The sequence below is a fragment of the Eschscholzia californica genome, unplaced genomic scaffold (genome assembly GCF_041429995.1).
Source record: "Eschscholzia californica isolate CP2 unplaced genomic scaffold, dmEscCali1.0.p SCAF_4, whole genome shotgun sequence".
NCBI classification, from domain to species: domain Eukaryota; kingdom Viridiplantae; phylum Streptophyta; class Magnoliopsida; order Ranunculales; family Papaveraceae; genus Eschscholzia; species Eschscholzia californica.
In genome coordinates, this window is record NW_028238461.1 from 56,787,281 (window position 1) to 56,805,195 (window position 17,915).

The window sequence follows — 17,915 nt, forward strand, 5'->3', positions numbered from 1 at the left end:
GAAATATTATCTATTGAACGTGTCATAAATTCTTATTTAAGATATCTATAGTACAGTCTACACTTCATATTTCTAAATCATCCAAATAGTGAGAAAAACAAATTTAAAGTATTTATAACCACCAAGATGTTGTGTGAGTCTCAAATTCATCAAGAGTTATTGAGTTACTCTATAAGAAGATTTCATTTTTTTCATAAGAACACCCAAGAAAAGAACAACCAATTCATTGTTGTGGCGACAATACACTGGTGGTGAGACGGAGTGTGGTGCTCCTCTTAAGAGGTTAAATACCCTTCTCTGGTGAGGCCTTTTAAAATCGTGAAGTCTGGGTATATCAAAAGCGGATAATATCTCTAACAGCCTAGAAGGTTGGTCTGCACCATCCTACAACACGTTATCAGCACGATTCGCTCTACTGTAATGTGGTACGGAGAAGGCGCGTTGTGGCAACAATCTCACATCGATGGTGAGACCTTCCCTAACGAGGTCTTATAAAACTGTGAGGTCCTGGTGTGCCGAAACAGACAGTATCACTAGCAGCCTAAAAAGTTGGTCCACACCCTCTTATAACATCCGTCACTTTCAAAGAAAAAAAATACTTTCATTTCGTTATTTAAAATTTAAAACCCATCTGAGGGCTGAGGCTACTAGTTATTACAGAACATGCCACTGTAGTACTGGGGCAGATTGAAAGCCACCGTCGTATATAGTAAAAAAAAGTCGAAAAGGGGCGTAGTAATAAAGCAAACAAAAGCCATTCACTTTCATAGAAACTTCATCGGTAGATCGACAACGGAGCAATAGTAGAGAGAGAGAGAGAAGATTATTGCGCGCAGTGCGCGCAAGACCAAACGAGTGTCTTCCGTTTAGAGAGAGAAAGAGTAAAAATCGGATTATCATGTCTTCTTCTTTCGCTGATTCATTCGGTCTCGATACCGATGACTCACGTTCAGCCGCTTCAACTCGTCCTTTCGACGACGACGGTTACTTAGGTTATGATCCTCGTCTTACTTCTCAACGATTTGACTCCTTCACCAATTTCACTGATAATGATTCCGTCAAAGATTCTTCTGTTGATGGATCAGTTCCGATCTTCAACAGCTCGCCTTTCTCAGTTGATGATGGTTTCTCGTCTCAACAAATACCTGAAACTCCTTCTCCGCCTCCGATCTATGGTTCCAGCGGTGGATTTTCGCCGTTCTCGCCGGAATTGAACGGAACACATACTGATGAAGGTTTTGATCAATCCGATGGTCCAATTTTGCCTCCTCCAGCCGAGATGCAACCTGATGATGGATTTGCACTTAGAGAGTGGAGAAGGTAAACACTTGATCTGATTATATCTTACTTGATTCAATATGTTTTTGTTGTCTGTGAAGTTGCTAGCATGTTTTAATTTGTTTCTTCAGTTATTGAAGTAAGTTGCGATTGATCTCATGATCTGATTCCCCGTTTGATTAGCTAGAATTCACTTTTCATTACTCTGTTCAGTGAATCGATCTGTATGATTATTGATAGTTGTAGATCTATTAGTCTCATGTTCAAGTTAATGCATAGTTTGTCATAGTTCTGATTATTGTTTATAGGTAGTCTTACTGGTGTTAAATCTGCAATCAGTTCTCGTTTTCATTCAATTTTGTTTCTTGAATTTTTTGAATCTCTGATTTTCCTCGATACTCATTTCGAAACAGTTTTGTCCAACTGAAAGGCAGGTGAAGAGAAGAACGTTTAAATTGGATTGTGTTTTTCTTTTTTACAGGCAGAATGCAATACAACTTGCGGAGAAGGAGAAGAGAGAGAAAGAATTATTGAACCAAATAATAGACGAAGCAGATGAATTCAAAAGTGAATTCTACAGGAAGAGACAGCTTACAGTCGAGAATAACAAAACCTCTAACAGAGAAAAGGAGAAGGTGTGTTTGCTGCACTTCTTTTACAGTTTGATTCCTTTGGTTCTTGATATATTATCTTTTTTCGATCTAATAAATAATTTGAAGTTGGTTAGCTTTAGAGTTACTGAGCTGCATTCATTAAATAATGGTTTAAGAATTCTGTAACCATCATCATTAGTTCGGATTCACGGCAATGGTTCTTGGATTTATTGTCCTTCTGTTTATCCTATATCATGACTAGCTATATATAATAAAATACTGTCAAACCAATGCCGGTTACATATGCTGGTTGATTATAATGTTTTATGTAGCTAATCCCATCATCGACTTTAGTCTATTCTATTAGGTGTAAAATGGAGGCTTAGCACTATAGGACTCGGTTATTGGACATTTTCAATTTGTATAGTACTATAGGCGAGAAGTAATCGAACTGGATAGCGAAGTATTAATGCCAAAGAAGTTGAATAAGGCACACTAAGATGATATCACGACCTTAACCTGATACTGCAGTTTCCATTATCCCATTAGATGAGAAGTGTTTGAAAACAATTAGTCCCGGAAAATGGTTTGCATCAATTGGAATGGTTGGGAAGTTTAGGATTTGTAAGCATCTGTCGGGCTTTCTGGATCTATCAAATTCTGAATTAACTTTCCGATTGGATGTAAATGATGTACGACGAACTGTTTTCGAGCACCTTTCATTTACATCAAACTGAAATTTGCTCATAAATTTGGAGTTCTATGTATTAGCTTATGAAACTAAATGTGAGTTAACTTTGGTGTTCGCAACCCTTCTCTTAAGAGTATTCGTACAGTCAAGCCACCCCTGAATAGTATCCATTTAACAATCTTTCTAAGTGCATTACAATGCACAGATGCTCGATGATTTTGGGTTTGGACTACCCATTGTTGGTTTAACTTTAACTTCAGTAGTTGTATTCACATATTTAGATGATGAGAATTAAAAGAAACATATGAACTATGTTTAATGCTAGAGGAGTATCATTTGCTGTTATCTATGTCAAAAAATGCTTACGATGTTGTGTTCTGATTCTTTCTGTGCCAGTCGTTTTTGGCCAACCGGGAGAAGTTTCACGTTGAAGCTGACAAGAATTATTGGAAGGCAATCGCTGAGCTCATTCCCAATGAAGTCCCAGCTATTGAGAAGAGAAGGGGGAAGAAAGATAAGGAGAAGACACCTTCTGTTGTTGTGATTCAAGGACCAAAGCCTGGGAAACCAACTGATCTCTCAAGGATGCGTCATATCCTTGTTAAGCTCAAGCACAACACTCCCGCACATATGAAACCAGCTCCACCTCCGGCAACACCTGCTGCAACCAAAGATGCTAAAACTGGTTCTGCTGCCGAGACAAGTGCTGCACCCACGGTGCTACCTCCTTCAAAAGCCATAGCTGCTGCTTGAGAGCCAGAGTCTGACTGGTTTCTCTTTTAGTCATCGAAGTACCTATGTTTTGTATTCGGTAATCTGTTAGTTATAGGTCTACTGGTGGTTTGTTCTCGATGGGAAGGAAATTGTTGTCTATTTACTTTGGATTTTTTTGTTGCGCTGATGTTACTGCTGCTACTACTGTTATTATCTTGTGAACGTATTTACCCTGGTAAGGGTGCTTTACGGTTGTTTTTTTATATACATATATTTCTTCTGGTTTAGTTTGCTGAAATATTGCAAGCAGGATGCATGTCTAAGAGATGATAGATGCCTATGACAGTACCTACTTTTGTACAAGTCCCTTCATTTCTCAACTCGATCTCTTCTACCTTGACCCACATGGAACAATTTACTGATTGTTAGTTGGGTGGTTCTACAGCTCTCAAATTGCCATAGCCCGCCCCCACGGTCTGGGCTTAATTTGTGCTGGTCATGATGGTCATGAACAACACGGACTCAGGCCACTCCGAGGTCCATTGGGTGTGCCAGCCAAGAGAGGGGCGGGTCAAGAGCAAGAACTAACAGAAGAAGAACGGTTACAAAAGTAGCCACGAGAGAGAAAACAGAAAACGTGATGTTGGGATGATAACAGGTAACCTATAGATATATAGGTTAGTGTTAGTTTTTTATTTCTCCAAGGCCAACCTTCACTCTTAGCGGAGGAGGCACTCAGACTAAGCTTAACCTGTGTTGGGTTTGAACAACACGGACTAAGATCAGTCTGAGCCCCCACGGGGAGTGCCAATAGAGGGGCAGGCCAATCGCAACAACAAACAGAAGAATGACTACACAAATAGTCATGAGAGAGAAAACACGATGTTGAGGATAATAAAAGGCATTAGGAGTTGGATAGTTTTAGTTTTCTCTAGAAGTCGGAGTTGAAAACTGACTACTGACTCAATGTCTGAATTAGAGGATAATAAAAGGTATTCGGATTTAGATAGATGTAGTTTTCTCTCTAAGTTGGAGTTAAAAACTGACTTAATGTCTGAACTGATTCGAGTCGTATTTCAAATAGTTTGTTTTTCTTTGATTTTCAATATGTGATTTGTTTGGATGACTGATTTGGATTGATACAGTTTAAATCACACAATCAGATATAGACTGTTAGAGAAGAAGAATGCAACTTCTGTAGAATGTTACATGTGAGTATGTCTGGGTTCATTAACAAAATCTCGGAATAAATTAATTATTTAACTAATAATCTAATACTATTTTTTAAAGAATATAATCGAGCATTTAGATCTTCGTATTTCGTTCAGGCCCTTTTTACAATATCTCATAATTTATAATATCTTGACTAGTATAAGCTAATAATGGAATCAAAAGGGAAAATAAACAATTGGGTCTACTACGAAACTAATAATCGAATTTGGGTGGAAGACATGTTATTAAAAAGTAAATAAAGTTACAATTTCGTTTAGATTGGGGCTCGAGGAAAAACATTTCCTATCAAACACTTTCCGGCTTTCAACTATAGAGACTAGTACTCAATCCGTACAAAAGATCTTTTAAAAATGACAATGTCATTCTCTTTTTTCTCATTAATTGGTCGAAAATTTTACAATAAACAACCATTAACATATAAGTTTGGTTTCTCTCATCTCCATTGCATCGTTACCCGCATCTTTATAACTCCGTTTTAGTCTGACAGGATTGATCCCACGAAGCACAAGATCTCTGTCACAGCATTTTCCTTGGTTGGATGTTGATAGGGTAATGCTTGACTGTTCTTGTAGTGGGAAAGAAAATCAACTTGTCTTCTTCAGCTGGAACCCAACTGCAAATCGCAAACAAAATGAAAAGAAAGATGTCGTCAACTCCGTTTTACTAACAAGACATTATTGATAATAAAGTGATATATTTTGGGTCTGTGTCTGATTCGCCCGAGAGTCTGGACTTGTTTTAGTCAGGGGCATAGTCTATAGTCTATTCAGATTATTTCGGACAACGATGTCTTAGTCCAAGGAAGACGAATACCTGAAACGCGTGACAAGTTGATGAAGGAAAACAGAGATTTCAACTCTAGAAAGCTCATATCCTGGACACAGTCTTGGACCTCCACCAAATGGTGTGAACAAATTAGAATTTCTAATGCCTGAACACGATGACGATTCCGAATTCTTCTGCTCATTTTCACAAACATGCAACCATTGTTAAGATGTACTATCATTACACAACTAATTCTTGAATTCTTACTATACATTAGTCGCAAAATATACGTATATAGAGATCGATGGAAGAAGAGAAACCTGCCATCTCCAAGGATTGAAGGTGTGGGCTTCTTTATAGTATTCTGGATTCATATGAACTGCTCTAAAAGACGCGAAAACCTTCCATCCTTTAGGAATTGTTAGCCCTGTAAATATTTCATTGTGAATAAAAATGAATTCTAATACTCTCATTAGATGAACCTAAAACGAAGTCATTATTAACAAGTTCCTTATTATAAACCTTTGATGGTAACATCACATGTTGTTCGCCTAAATACCCCGCTTATGATATTAGCCATTCGCAACGTCTCGTTTACTACCTGAACAAGTTCATAAAACAACACCTACAATTAGCCCGTTTTAGAAGTAACGACCTAAAAAATGTGAAATGGAGCAACTTCTATAGTTGGAATAGGAAAGGGTAAGCGTACACATTGAGTGAAAGGCAAACACTTGTAGTCAGTCCATTGTAGGTCCCCGGAATAATCCTTTCCCGTTGCAATCTTATCATGCTCTTCCTGCAAAACAACCCAGCGGTTTTCAAAAAGTATACCAATTACTAAAGTCCGATTAGCTTATCTTTTCACCTTTTGTAGGTTCCACATGGAAACTGCTTAGGTCACGATTTTGTCTAAGCGTATTAACAAATAAACTCAGTGAGTGGATCAAATTATATTATATATGAAAAAAAGGAAGAAAAAGCAAAGGGTAATTATGTTTGCACGAGTGTGTTTTCTTGATGTTGCCACAAAAATGTCGATTCAAACTAGTGAAAGTGAAAGCAGATAAGAAATGACATAACTTGAGTTACCCATAAGAATTAATTTTAAAAAGAGTCATAATTATTGGCACTGCTGAAAGATGGCACAGGTGTACTCTCAACTAATGTCATGAGTTCAATAATTATGTTTTAGGAAGAAAGTTGAGTCGAAAAGTTCACTTAATGTGGCTGCAGAAATATACATTTAGTTACTCAAATTGGTTTTGGAAAATAACCACCACTTAACCGTACTACTTATTTTCGTTTATAAATTGTTATGAAAGTATTTCTATATTTCGACGTAGCTGTTCCTAGGGTTACAAAATCTCAGTCAAAATTTAAAGAGCAAAGTAAATATTGTTTTTTTTTTCTCTAAACCTTGTTCGTCCACCTAAACTGGTGAAGTTCCGCTGGTGTAGAATCCAACAGACATAACAAAATAGGGGAAATTTTGAGAAGTAGCTTTAGTTGTATCATTTGACCCTAATAAATTGGGGGAAATTTTGAACTCTAATTCATGGCTTATTATGGGATAACATACTAGGGTACACATTTCATTCATATGTCCCTGACCTAAACTGACAAGATGAATAAAAAAGGGTTTGTGATTTTAATGGACAGGATTGACAAGTACATGAAAAAACTAAGTTATTATTTCCTTGGTTGGTTTGACCACATTTTTCCACTTAGACCTTGTGAAAATCACAAAGAAGGAGAGAACCAGATCAGATAAAAGCAACTCTGAATTCTGCATTTCTAGCCCTGCAAATATGATCTTTCCCAAAGCTTTAAAAAGGAAAAAAAAGACAAAAGTATGGCCTAAAACTTCTCCTATCCCCACAAACCCCACCCACGAGCGTGCCCAATTTCCCATGGGGTTATGTCCCACTAGTAATGTTATTGATAGTTACATCTAATGACAGAGTCCATTGTCCACAACTAGTAGCCCAGTTGGTAGTGACATGGACTCCTTACTAGTGAAGCTTCATGTTCGATGTACATAAGAAGTGCAAATCTAGAATCTATTAGACTTGAGTATAAATAAAGTAATAGTTGTACCGATTTTAGACCAGTAGTTTAGTTGGATTCTAAGCTATTTTCTGTAAGAAAATCGTAGGTAGCATGTACTGGTAACAACCATCTTTTTTAGTTTTTTCGTCATCAATTCATCATTAACAATCACAATCTTTAACTTCCAAAACGATGGTTAGTCGCAGCCAAACTTTGTGTATGACCTTCGACTAGTTTTGTTTTTTGTAAAATGTCAGCATATTTTAAGAGGTATGAATATGTGTCTCGAACTCTTGAGTTCTCGTCACAAACTTTTCCATCCATATGTCAACCCTAAAATAGAAATGCAAAGGAGTAAAAAATGGATGCAGAGAGAGGTGGGTGTACCTTGAGTTGAGCTAGAGCAAGAGGAGTCTCAGTAAGGAATTTAATAGCAAGAGTCATAATGGTGGAAGTAGTTTCATAGCCAGCAATAAGCAAAGCAAGCAAGAAATCAACAATTTCCTCATCACTTAATCCAAATTCTTGCTCAACTAATGCCTCTAACATATCTCTCTTCTCTCTCCTATTCTCTTCTTTCCTTCTCTCTCTAACCACCAATTTCAGTTCCTCTGCTACCTTCTTCCTTGCCTTTTTTTTTTGCCATTAATTTATACAAAATCAAAAACCCATTTTCAGATTCTTCAAACTTCAAATTTTCAAAAGAAATCAAAATTCAAATTGTAGAGAAGAATATAGTTATAATTACTTTGAGAGCTCTGCCATAAGTAGTGAAGAAGAAGGGTAAAGGAACAGAAAAGAAACCCTCAATAAGAAGAATGTATTCTTTTCTGAGGGTTTCTGACCATTCCCCTGGATCAAAACTCATCAATTGCTTCACTGTCAATGAAAATGTTATCTGCCCAAAAACAGAGAAATATGTTAGGAAAGAAGAAACGTAGAGAGAGTAGAGAGAAGAAGGAAAAATATGTTAGGAAAGAAGAAAAACTAGAGAGGCAGACAAAAATCTTATTTGACTTGCTGTAATTCGTGTTTCTAATGATTCTGATCTACGGAACTACTAATCATGACAAGCCACATAGATCGACAAAATCTTATGTGGCTTGTTGTAATTCTTGTTTCCCATTATTCCGATCCACTGAACTGCGAATCACGACAAACCACATAAAAATTATGCCTAGAGTCTGCTTAGTTTTTGTTGTTAATCGATTCAAACTTGTTTAACTTACCTTCTTAGCCTCGTCTTGAAGGAAAACTCGGTCAGTCCAAGAATCTAAGTTGAGTCGAATGAGTCGATTAATATGAAGAAGAAAATTGTCTTTAATAATAGAAGAATTAGCAAAACTCATAGTAAGAGAATGCAATTTCTTATGACGATTTCCTTTAGAAAGTAATAAAGAATGTTTTCCAACCAAATTAGAAATTGATGAAGGGTAACTACTCTCAAACAATTTCCCTTCATTTTGAAGTATAAACCGATTTGTATCTGGATCGGTTGAAAAAACAGTGGGTTCACCAAATAAATGAGTAGTGAATAAATTTCCATATTTAGTAACTCTTTCATCAATAAATGGTTCAGGTTTATCAGTTTTGTAAGCTGAGATGATTTGAAGACTTTCACCAATGATGGGTAGGCCGAAATTTCCAGGAGGAATGTTGAGTTTTCTATGAACGAATCGGGAAGAACGAAAGAATAAAACAAGGATGACAACAAGTAAAGAAGATATGAAGAAGAGAGAGAAAATTACAAGGAATGCCATGAATGAGTGAGTATTTCTAGAGAGAGAAAGAGTGAAGGAAACAGAGTGTGTGTGTGTGTGTGAGTAAGAAGCAAATAAAGACGAAGGTGCGTGGGGGGATAAATAATGGCAGAGGAAATTGAATGTTGGAATACTTTTTTGGAGTAATTTTCTCTCTCTCCTAAGAGTGACAAGATTCTAATGATAAAAAAACTAATAAGAACTAGTATACTTTAAGACCCTTGTTCACCTTGAGCCATCCTATTGGGGGCCTAAAGATTTTTCAATAATTGAACACATTTTCAAGAAATGCTTTTAGGGGAAGAATTGAATTGATCTAAGGAGCTCATGGAAGGATAACTCACTTGAGCAATCCATAATTTATGGAGAAGCTCTGTTTATGGGAATTGCACTATACTTTCTTTTTACCAATGGTTTATAAATAATAGCATCTCAACATAAAGAAGAATTCTATTAATATGTAAATGATCTCTTTCTATACTACCGTTTAGATATATTCTATTAGAATACCTTCTCAATGCAAAGCTCAAGAGAAACTTTAAAACTTATATTGTAACCAAAAAAATATTGTAATCGATTTGCTTTTGTGACACATAGAGATCCTCAAGAAGACACTCTAAATTCAAGAAAACACTTTAAATTTAGAGTGTCCTCTTAAAGATCTCCAAAAAAATCTCCGCGCCGTTTTAAGTTTTAGAATTCGAGTGATACAGTGAAGATGCTCTAAACATTTGGAGTCTCTTAGGTAGTCTGTGGTATTTAACGTAATTACTATTGTCTTGAAAAGTACAATTACCGTTATTCTTACAATTTATGTGATTCTTCAACCTTAATGGAGTGTTTTAATTTGTAATCAATGTTAGTTGTTGCAAATGATTCATGGAGTTTATGTAAATAGACTATCTTAGAAAAGAAAGTGTTTACTCTTCCTGATTTGAACAAAAAAAATGTTAAGTGACACTTCATAAATTCATTTGAACTCTCCTCTTTAAATGAACTAGGACAAGTAGAGAGACCAACTAAAACATCAATCAAAAAGAAAATATCAAAAAAGTTGTCTATCTAATGATATGAGAAGAATAATGTGGAGTTATTGAATTAGGGGGCTTCCCTATTTTTCTTGAATGGCCTTGTGGTCGGTCTCTCCCTCTCTCTCTCTCTTTATCTCAGTAGCTTACTTTTCATCAAAGGGAGCAGTGATTGTGGTAACATAACATTCACATGCTCTCCATAATAAGGAGCTTAAACTCTCAACCCACTTGACCGGCCCAACAATATAATCAAAAAAATTAAAGTAATAAGATGTTAAACTTTGTTACAAATATAGGTACCTCTAGGCAGATAGATCATCATTGTCTTTTTTTTTTTTTTTACTATGATCTCCTCTCTCACTCACTTTATGAGAAAAAAAAATCAAATTGAACTAAGCAATAGATATACTAAGATAGTAACATCAACTATGCTAATTTGAGTCTATTCCAACCCACTCCACAATTTTGATTCAAATGTATACAAATCAATAGCTCTAAGCAGAATTCAAATACGTAAACGGTTGAACCATCTTAGCTCTAGAATGGAGAAAATGCGCTATTAGATTGAGTACAAAATCAATAAGATCATCTTGTAAGTAGGATTGTCGGGTTTGATAGCATGCACCGAGCGCCTTAAAGCCCAATCAAGATAGTTTGACACATTATATAATGTGTATGAATAAATAGAGGTAAGTGATGACATTACATAAAGGATATATATTTTTATAAACTTAGGGAATATATGGTAATGAAGGGGGAAGTGGGTTAGAGTAACAAGCATGAATTATGTCACTCAACCACCATCACCATGAATGATATTCCATAATAGTTCTTTTTCATAATAGAAATGTATATGAGATTAAGCTTTACAACTAGGAGTCTAGAACACTGGCTGACAACCCATCTTATATGGCTTCATCATTATACAAATGTACTTTTTATCTCCAACACATTTGTTTGTAATTGCCCACTTTCAACAATTATATCAGCCAACAACAGTAACTAATAGCTCACTTGGTAGTGGAAGTACTCTAAAACCCAGGAGGTCTCAGATTTGATTCCGAACTAAGGTGAAATCCATAACTTATTGAATTTGAGTTATTAAAAAGATAAATAAAATAGTTAAATCAGTTTCAGGTCATTATGGTACTTATCCTATCTTATTGACCTAACAATGACATTGTAATGATTATCAAAGATAAACTTATTTAGCTTATTCCAATATCCTTTGAAATTTTCTCAACCTTTTAGTAAGTTCTGGACCAAATTTCCCTCATTCCAAGTTTCCAACCACCATGTATCTTACTAAAGTCTCTCAACAAAAAAAATGTAACTTACTAAAGTAGAGTCCTATATAGAATGGTGGATTATTGGGCTTGCCAATTCTTTGTGAGTGCCCACACAACTTCCTCAAGAACAAGCCCAAGAACTCTAGTGCAACTTGCAAGACCATGTGGGCTACTACTAAAAACAGTTTGGTCTCAAGTTCATCTCCAATGTATTCAAGTCCAAAACTGGAAATACCAAGCTCTTGGGACTACTCAGTTCACTACAGTCATCTGATTTACAAGAGAAAATGGGGGGGGGGGGGGGGGGGGGGGGGGGGTGACCCCGAAATCATCCTTAGGACATAGCCAAGTTGGTGCAAAACACACAAGAAATTCATAGCAAATCTATACAACTTAGATGATCATACACAAATCCATCGTAACTTTTTTATATGATATTTACTACTCACGAAGTATTAACAATTTGTGGAAACTAAGCAACATCCCAACAAGATTTACATTTTAACTTAACTATAATCGGTGAATATATGTATATACAACTACGTGCCAATTTATATGTACTTACCTCACATGAGAATCGTAGGGAACAAAGATGGGATCTGGTATTATGAGAGGAAGTTTATCTATGTAAAGGAACAGCCTTTGTAAGTTCTCTCTGTGTATGGAGGACATATCAACAATATCATTTTTATCAGTATATATCCATAGATCACCCGACTTCACTCTTTTGAGGCTATGCCTACAAAAGGGGCACGACTGCGACCGTGAACGCCTGAAGCAGAACGAAACATTTTCAAAATCTCACAGATTATAAAAGAAAGCACAAAATCAATAAAGCACCGACCCCCACCGAAAAACAAATTTTGGTTTTCTAACCCGTGTTAAACATCGCTGAGAAAAATATCCCACCGAACACCAAATAACATCAGGTACAGGGGCTTCAGTGAAGGGCGCTTCGTATTTTATCCAAAAAAAGGAACTATACTAACCCAAGACAATGTCAGCATTGACTGATGAAGTCAAAGTCCACCAAAACTATTCGCAATCGAACTATAAGGCCCTGTACTTCTCCATTATGTAAGCCAAATAATTTGGAAAGTCTTAACTTTATATATGCTCCATGACTAAGGGGTATACCATTGTAAGAATCTTAGCAGACGGTAATGGAGATCATTGAAGATCGACTAATAGCCCCTAGGTACTATAGCTCTATGCTTATCAACAAAAGCGAAACGAAGCTAACAGTGGAAGTAATAAAAAATAAAATAAATGAGTTTAACAAGTGACGATAAAATAGAGAGCTTACCAATCTCGATAGCACTTCATACACATGGCATGGTTGCAGGTAGGCAATACAACCTTACTGTTTATCTCCATGCAAATACCACATTCTTCTTCCCTCTCTATGTCAAGTGCAGAGAGTTTCCCCTTTAATAACTCGGATTTCTTTCTAAATTTGGTTGCGCAAATCTCCCTCTGTTTACGATCATCCACATCAGTGATTCCTCTTTCAAGTTGCAATAAAGAGGGAAATATCATTGCTGCCCATGTAAAACCAAACTTTTCAGTTCATCTACTTTAACAAAACCCAAACAGACAGAAGCTAAATGCAGCTGAATTAACAATTTCGACATGGATAGGTAGGTAGCCGACTCTGGTTTCTAGATAGCAAAACTAACCATAAAATTCTCTAATACTAGCTTTCCTTTCATCAATGGACATAGTGGACTTGCCATCTGCGTAAACCTGCAAAATTCTTCGACCATTACAATCCGAAACACTATGTGAAATATTAACATTTCTATGCTAATTATATAAGAGAAAGTCAAACAAGAAGTGCGAAAAATGAGCTTTTTTTAGACGATAGACAAGAGAACTTACTTTATAAATGAGGATCCTAAGCAATCCAAGGGCACCAGCAAGGTTACAATCAGTCCATTGAACAAGAAACAGTAAGAAATGGGCAGCTGGACTATAAGATAATTTCATCTGAACACGGGCACCATCATACTCCCTTGGGTAGATTGAAGCACTTGATTAAACAAACAAAAAGAAAGTACTATTATACAACTTAAGTATCTAACGTCCTTCGCCTAAAACTAATACGGAAATGCATTTGAAACAGGGGAAACCCAGAGATGCTAGCTTCCCACAAAACTTGAGTTATTCCATCTTAAATTAAAAATTTACAGTAATTTCAAGATTAATCCATACATCAGTTATAAAAGGAAAAAAATTGTAAACAAGAAAAACATTCAAATTTCAATAGAAAACCCTAATAAACTTTAAATAGAAGAAACTTCACTATAAATAAATAAACAAATCCAATTCATATAACCAGGTAGTAAGTATATGGGGGGAACTCAATAAATGAACATAAAGTACCAAATTAGAAAATCATTAAAGCCTATAAATCAAGATAATACTCCATTCAATTTAAAACCCTAAACCTAAAATTAACCTCCAATGAATTGCATTAAAGACCAAAACTAGCCCAAATCCAAATTTAACAAAACAAAAAAAAATTACCAAAAATGAATTTTAGAGAGAGAGAGAGAGAGAGAGAGAGAGAGAGTAATTACAGTGTATTTGCGTGTTGAATATCAGCCTCCAGAGCTTTCAGGGAATCCTTAAATGACTTTCGCATGGCTATTCCGTTCTCTGCACTAAAATCCCATCCAACAACAATTTGTCACCTTAAACCCTAGTAGTTAGAAAAATCTCAATCAACAAAGACTCTTTTATTTTCTTTCTCTCTCTAAATTTCAGATAGAATTCAGTGACTCCCCCAATCTCACACTGATACTACTTTACTATAGGAGTAAGCCCTAAATACTGGTCTTCCTCTTTGACACGCAAAGAGGGAGTTTATCCATTTTGGATCATCTAAAATTACTTAAAACACCCTTTATTATTTTAATTTCCCGGCATTTCCAAGAATTTCTGAGCTTATAGCCCAAAAAACGGCCCCTAATAACTATAAAAATCGTAGCATATCTCTTTTCCTTTTTTATCTCCCTCATTCTCTCTCCAATCATATTTCTATTCAAAGTAATCTTAACTTCATTATATTCTGTAACAAAACTTTTTTTTATTTCCTCTCTCTTAAACTCGAAGCTAGTTGTTTTTTTTTTTCATCTTCATTAGATTGCTCGAAAATAGTTAATCTTTTATAAGGTTTAAAAAAAATTTCAGTTTTGTATTAACACCATTGTTAAGATCTAATGATGATTCTTTTTTTTCCATTATCAGATTACGATGCTCTATTATTGAACATATTACATTTGTGATCCAACTGCATAAGATCTGTTTCCATCTTAACTAGCTTCGAATGGAAGATTTATATTTTCTCTCTCTAAAACTTTCCTAACTCTTTAAGATATTTGATGTTTATTTCTTATTTAATGATTTGTTCAATTTTAGTATGTTATTTCTCCTTCTGTTCATTATATATTTCTTCGGATCTACGTTAAATCCTCTTCTTTTTTTTATTTTTTTTTGCATATCAGAATCATCTGTCCGTACAATTCTTGATCTTTGTGATTATCCACACTTATTCTTATAACAGAATATGAAGTACAGGTACTTTACGATAACTTTCTATACTTTCTGATACAATTTGCTAATAACTTTTTTTTTTGAGTTTGAAAGTCGCCGGAAATATTGGTCGGCCGGCGACCTTCATCGGAAAAGATGATGAGGTGTCTGGTTTTGATGATGTGGATGAGAGAGAGGGAAGGATGAGGTATCTTAAGTGTTTTTAGATCGAATTCTATTTTGGCCCCTTAATTTTGTTCAAAATGATTGATTTTTTTTAATTGACCCATATCAAAAGGGGGCCAAATCTGAATTTTCAAAATCTCTTTTATTACAAGGGCAATAATGGAAACAAAAGAGTTAACCACTAAAGTTAACTGACGATGTTAACAAAATGGGTCCATTTTATAGAAAAAGGGGGCCAAATAGGAAGCTGGTCACAAAGTAGGGGGCCAAATATGAATTAACTCAAAAAAATTAAGTAGACAGACCACTTTTTCAACAAAAAAAAAATTAAGTACACCACTTCGCATTTCGAGGTCTTCCTATAATGAAAGGTTGGCTTGGTGTGCTACGGCCCAAATAGAAAAATTTCAGTCTTTAACTAAGGAAGATTAGTAAACAGTTAGCAGCCCAAGCGGTTCCAAGATGTTGACAAAAACTCCAGAAAGTCCTAGAGGTCCCATGTTCGAATCCCAAAGAAGGTGGAATCTTTAGTTATTTGAATTGGGATTATTAGGGTATAAATAATGTTGTTGGGCTTTAGGGTCATGGTTTAGCTACGTTATAAGCCCGGTCTTGGTAGAGTTTGAGTAGCCAAATATAATGACTATCGCTGATCGTAGTCAGTTTCCAAATAAAATTAAGGAAAATTAACATAACTCTGTAATAGTGGAATCAAATGATGGGGTATCAATTTGATCAGAAAACTATCAGCGACAAGGATTTCAAGACAAAGAGACGGGCCATTGTTGAAACTGATAAAAGAAATGGTTGATTCTCCATCGAATTGAAAGGGAAAAATGGGTGGTTTGTTCAAAGCAATGATATTTATCGTTTTGCAATGAAATCAAACTCTTGTGTTTTTGTCGTGGGACTAACAAACTTGGTCTTTGTGCAACAAGTCAAAGGACTTTACTCAGCGAAGGTTATTTGCCTCGGCCTGTTTGGGTGCGGAATTGACGAAAAACAGGTTATCTTTAGTCCGGATGGGGTAAACTGGATTCTTGTGGTTGTGGAACGAACTCAATCTTAGATTTTGGTTCAGAAATGCTTAAACTTGTGTCTTAACTTCGAGACCTGTTTCAGTAATAAAAAAATCAATCAAAAATTAAACAAAAAGTTGAAATCAATGTAAAGCAAACCATTGTCAAAGAAAGAAACTTTTTTTATGTTCCTTTCATGAATGAAAATAGAAACTCCAGAAAATAAAAATTGTCCTAATACAATTTAAATCAAAAGGAAACACTGAAGTAATATGACAAAGGAGTGGTCCTTATATAAGTCTCGATTATATTATAATCGGTGAGATATGATACAGTCACTATTAAGTTAACAATCGAAATAGATGAAAAATAAATAAATAACACCATATTTAAAGCGATTGGTACAAAAAAAAAGATAACTAAATGAATAAAAAAGAATAGCAAGGATTTCAGACTAGAACCACTCCTAAACTTAAAATGGAATTTTAACCGACCTTGCCATTTTTCAATAATTAATGATAAATGAGAATTCTCCTACCACATTCTTGGTTATAACCGGTCCAAGAGTAGGCTCTCGTCTCAGTAAAATGTACATTTTTAAGGGGCAATACAATTATTTTACTTTGGTCAATCAATTTTGACTAAAGATAGAAAGCCTAGACTTGAAAGTCACAAAAATAAAGGATGCTACTATATGCAACTTCAGCTTTGCGAAGGACAACTATTAGACAAAAATAACTAAATAAAACTAACTAAAATTGTGTCCTAAATTGCTAACGAACACCAACACCAAAAATCAAGTATAACCGAATCTCTCCTCTATTCTATACACAACTCTAAAAAAATTATTGCACAAAATAACTAAATAAAATTAATTGAATTTTATCTTAAATTGCTAAATCCAACACTAAAAGAAAAAATATCAAATATAATCGATTTTTTTCTCAAAATTCAAATTTCTATTACCATAATTAATTATTCATAAATAAAATAAAATTTGTTCGTACATTAAACTAAAAAGTTAACCAAATATTAACAAATAACAAAAAATATTATATTCAAATCAGAGCATTCCATGCTGTAATTTGAGGTAAAATCCAAAGAAAAAAATCAAATATAACCGAATTTTTTCTCAAAAAATCTTGGGTTCAAATTTCTATTACCATAATTAATTATTCATAAATAAAATTTATTCGAACATTAAACTAAAAAGTTAACCAAATATAAACAAATAACTAAAAAAATATTATATTCCAATCAGAGCATTACATGTTGTAAAAATCATACTACATAAAATCACTATGTATATTTTTAAGCTTAGTTTAAACCTTAATAATGTACTAGGGTATATCCCGTGCCCGTAGGGCACGGAAATTTCTATATTTATGTTATAAAAAAATTATCAAATATTTTGGTCTAATACAAATTTTGAAGTAACAAAAAAATATATTAAAAATAATAACCGAGATAACATTGAGTTTTTTGAAAGGAGAAGAGAGGAAAGAGAGAAATTAGAGAGTTTATAGAGAGGGGTAGTCATTCTAACTTTTCACTTTTATCTTTTAAAAACCCGTTAAAAAGAAGGGTCGTGATTTACAAAAGAAAATTGGACGACCAAGATTTATAAACCAAAGTTATGACATGACACCAAAACCTATGTCATTTGTTATATAGATATTTTATAAGATCATATTACATAAAATCATACTACATAAAATCATACTACATAAAAATAATGTATATTTTTTTAAAACCTATAACACGTTT

General features: G+C 34.8%; 3 protein-coding genes across 3 annotated transcripts; 1 reads left to right on the plus strand and 2 right to left on the minus strand.

Annotated features, from left to right (window-relative positions):
• The first annotated feature begins 608 nt into the window (after positions 1-608).
• LOC147546665 (clathrin light chain 2-like) lies at positions 609-3,563 on the plus strand. The gene is made up of 3 exons (XM_086673566.1): positions 609-1,320; positions 1,760-1,913; positions 2,959-3,563. The coding sequence occupies exons 1-3, from the start codon at positions 899-901 to the stop codon at positions 3,313-3,315; spliced, it is 933 nt and encodes a 310-aa protein (XP_086529692.1). The 5' UTR covers positions 609-898; the 3' UTR covers positions 3,316-3,563.
• Positions 3,564-4,713: 1,150 nt separating this feature from the next.
• Positions 4,714-9,254, minus strand: LOC147546666 (3beta,22alpha-dihydroxysteroid 3-dehydrogenase-like). The gene is made up of 8 exons (XM_086673565.1): positions 8,556-9,254; positions 8,075-8,224; positions 7,714-7,956; positions 5,987-6,073; positions 5,797-5,875; positions 5,595-5,701; positions 5,323-5,468; positions 4,714-5,122 (listed from the first exon to the last, which is right to left on the minus strand). The coding sequence occupies exons 1-8, from the start codon at positions 9,084-9,086 to the stop codon at positions 5,026-5,028; spliced, it is 1,440 nt and encodes a 479-aa protein (XP_086529691.1). The 5' UTR covers positions 9,087-9,254; the 3' UTR covers positions 4,714-5,025.
• A 2,568-nt stretch (positions 9,255-11,822) lies between these two features.
• On the minus strand, positions 11,823-16,244 carry LOC147546667 (E3 ubiquitin-protein ligase AIRP2-like). Its single transcript, XM_086636601.1, has 5 exons — positions 13,989-16,244; positions 13,288-13,438; positions 13,086-13,152; positions 12,713-12,947; positions 11,823-12,178 (listed from the first exon to the last, which is right to left on the minus strand). Exons 1-5 carry the CDS (start codon positions 14,051-14,053, stop codon positions 11,968-11,970), a joined length of 729 nt encoding a protein of 242 aa, XP_086492727.1. The 5' UTR covers positions 14,054-16,244; the 3' UTR covers positions 11,823-11,967.
• Between the last annotated feature and the right edge of the window lie 1,671 nt (positions 16,245-17,915).

Excerpts from the sequence above, each read along its gene's own strand:
- LOC147546665 (XM_086673566.1), top strand. The coding sequence starts at position 899 with ATGTCTTCTTCTTTCGCTGATTCATTCGGTCTCGATACCGATGACTCA. Across the intron at positions 1,321-1,759 it reads GCACTTAGAGAGTGGAGAAG|GCAGAATGCAATACAACTTG; the intron begins GTAAACACTTGA and ends TCTTTTTTACAG. Across the intron at positions 1,914-2,958 it reads CTAACAGAGAAAAGGAGAAG|TCGTTTTTGGCCAACCGGGA; the intron begins GTGTGTTTGCTG and ends TTTCTGTGCCAG.
- LOC147546666 (XM_086673565.1), bottom strand. The coding sequence starts at position 9,086 with ATGGCATTCCTTGTAATTTTCTCTCTCTTCTTCATATCTTCTTTACTT. Across the intron at positions 7,957-8,074 it reads CTTATGGCAGAGCTCTCAAA|GCAAGGAAGAAGGTAGCAGA; the intron begins GTAATTATAACT and ends CAAAAAAAAAAG. Across the intron at positions 5,876-5,986 it reads GTTTGCCTTTCACTCAATGT|GTAGTAAACGAGACGTTGCG; the intron begins GTACGCTTACCC and ends GAACTTGTTCAG.
- LOC147546667 (XM_086636601.1), bottom strand. The coding sequence starts at position 14,053 with ATGCGAAAGTCATTTAAGGATTCCCTGAAAGCTCTGGAGGCTGATATT. Across the intron at positions 12,948-13,085 it reads TAGTATTAGAGAATTTTATG|CAATGATATTTCCCTCTTTA; the intron begins GTTAGTTTTGCT and ends TTACATGGGCAG. Across the intron at positions 12,179-12,712 it reads ATGAAGTGCTATCGAGATTG|GCGTTCACGGTCGCAGTCGT; the intron begins GTAAGCTCTCTA and ends GTTCTGCTTCAG.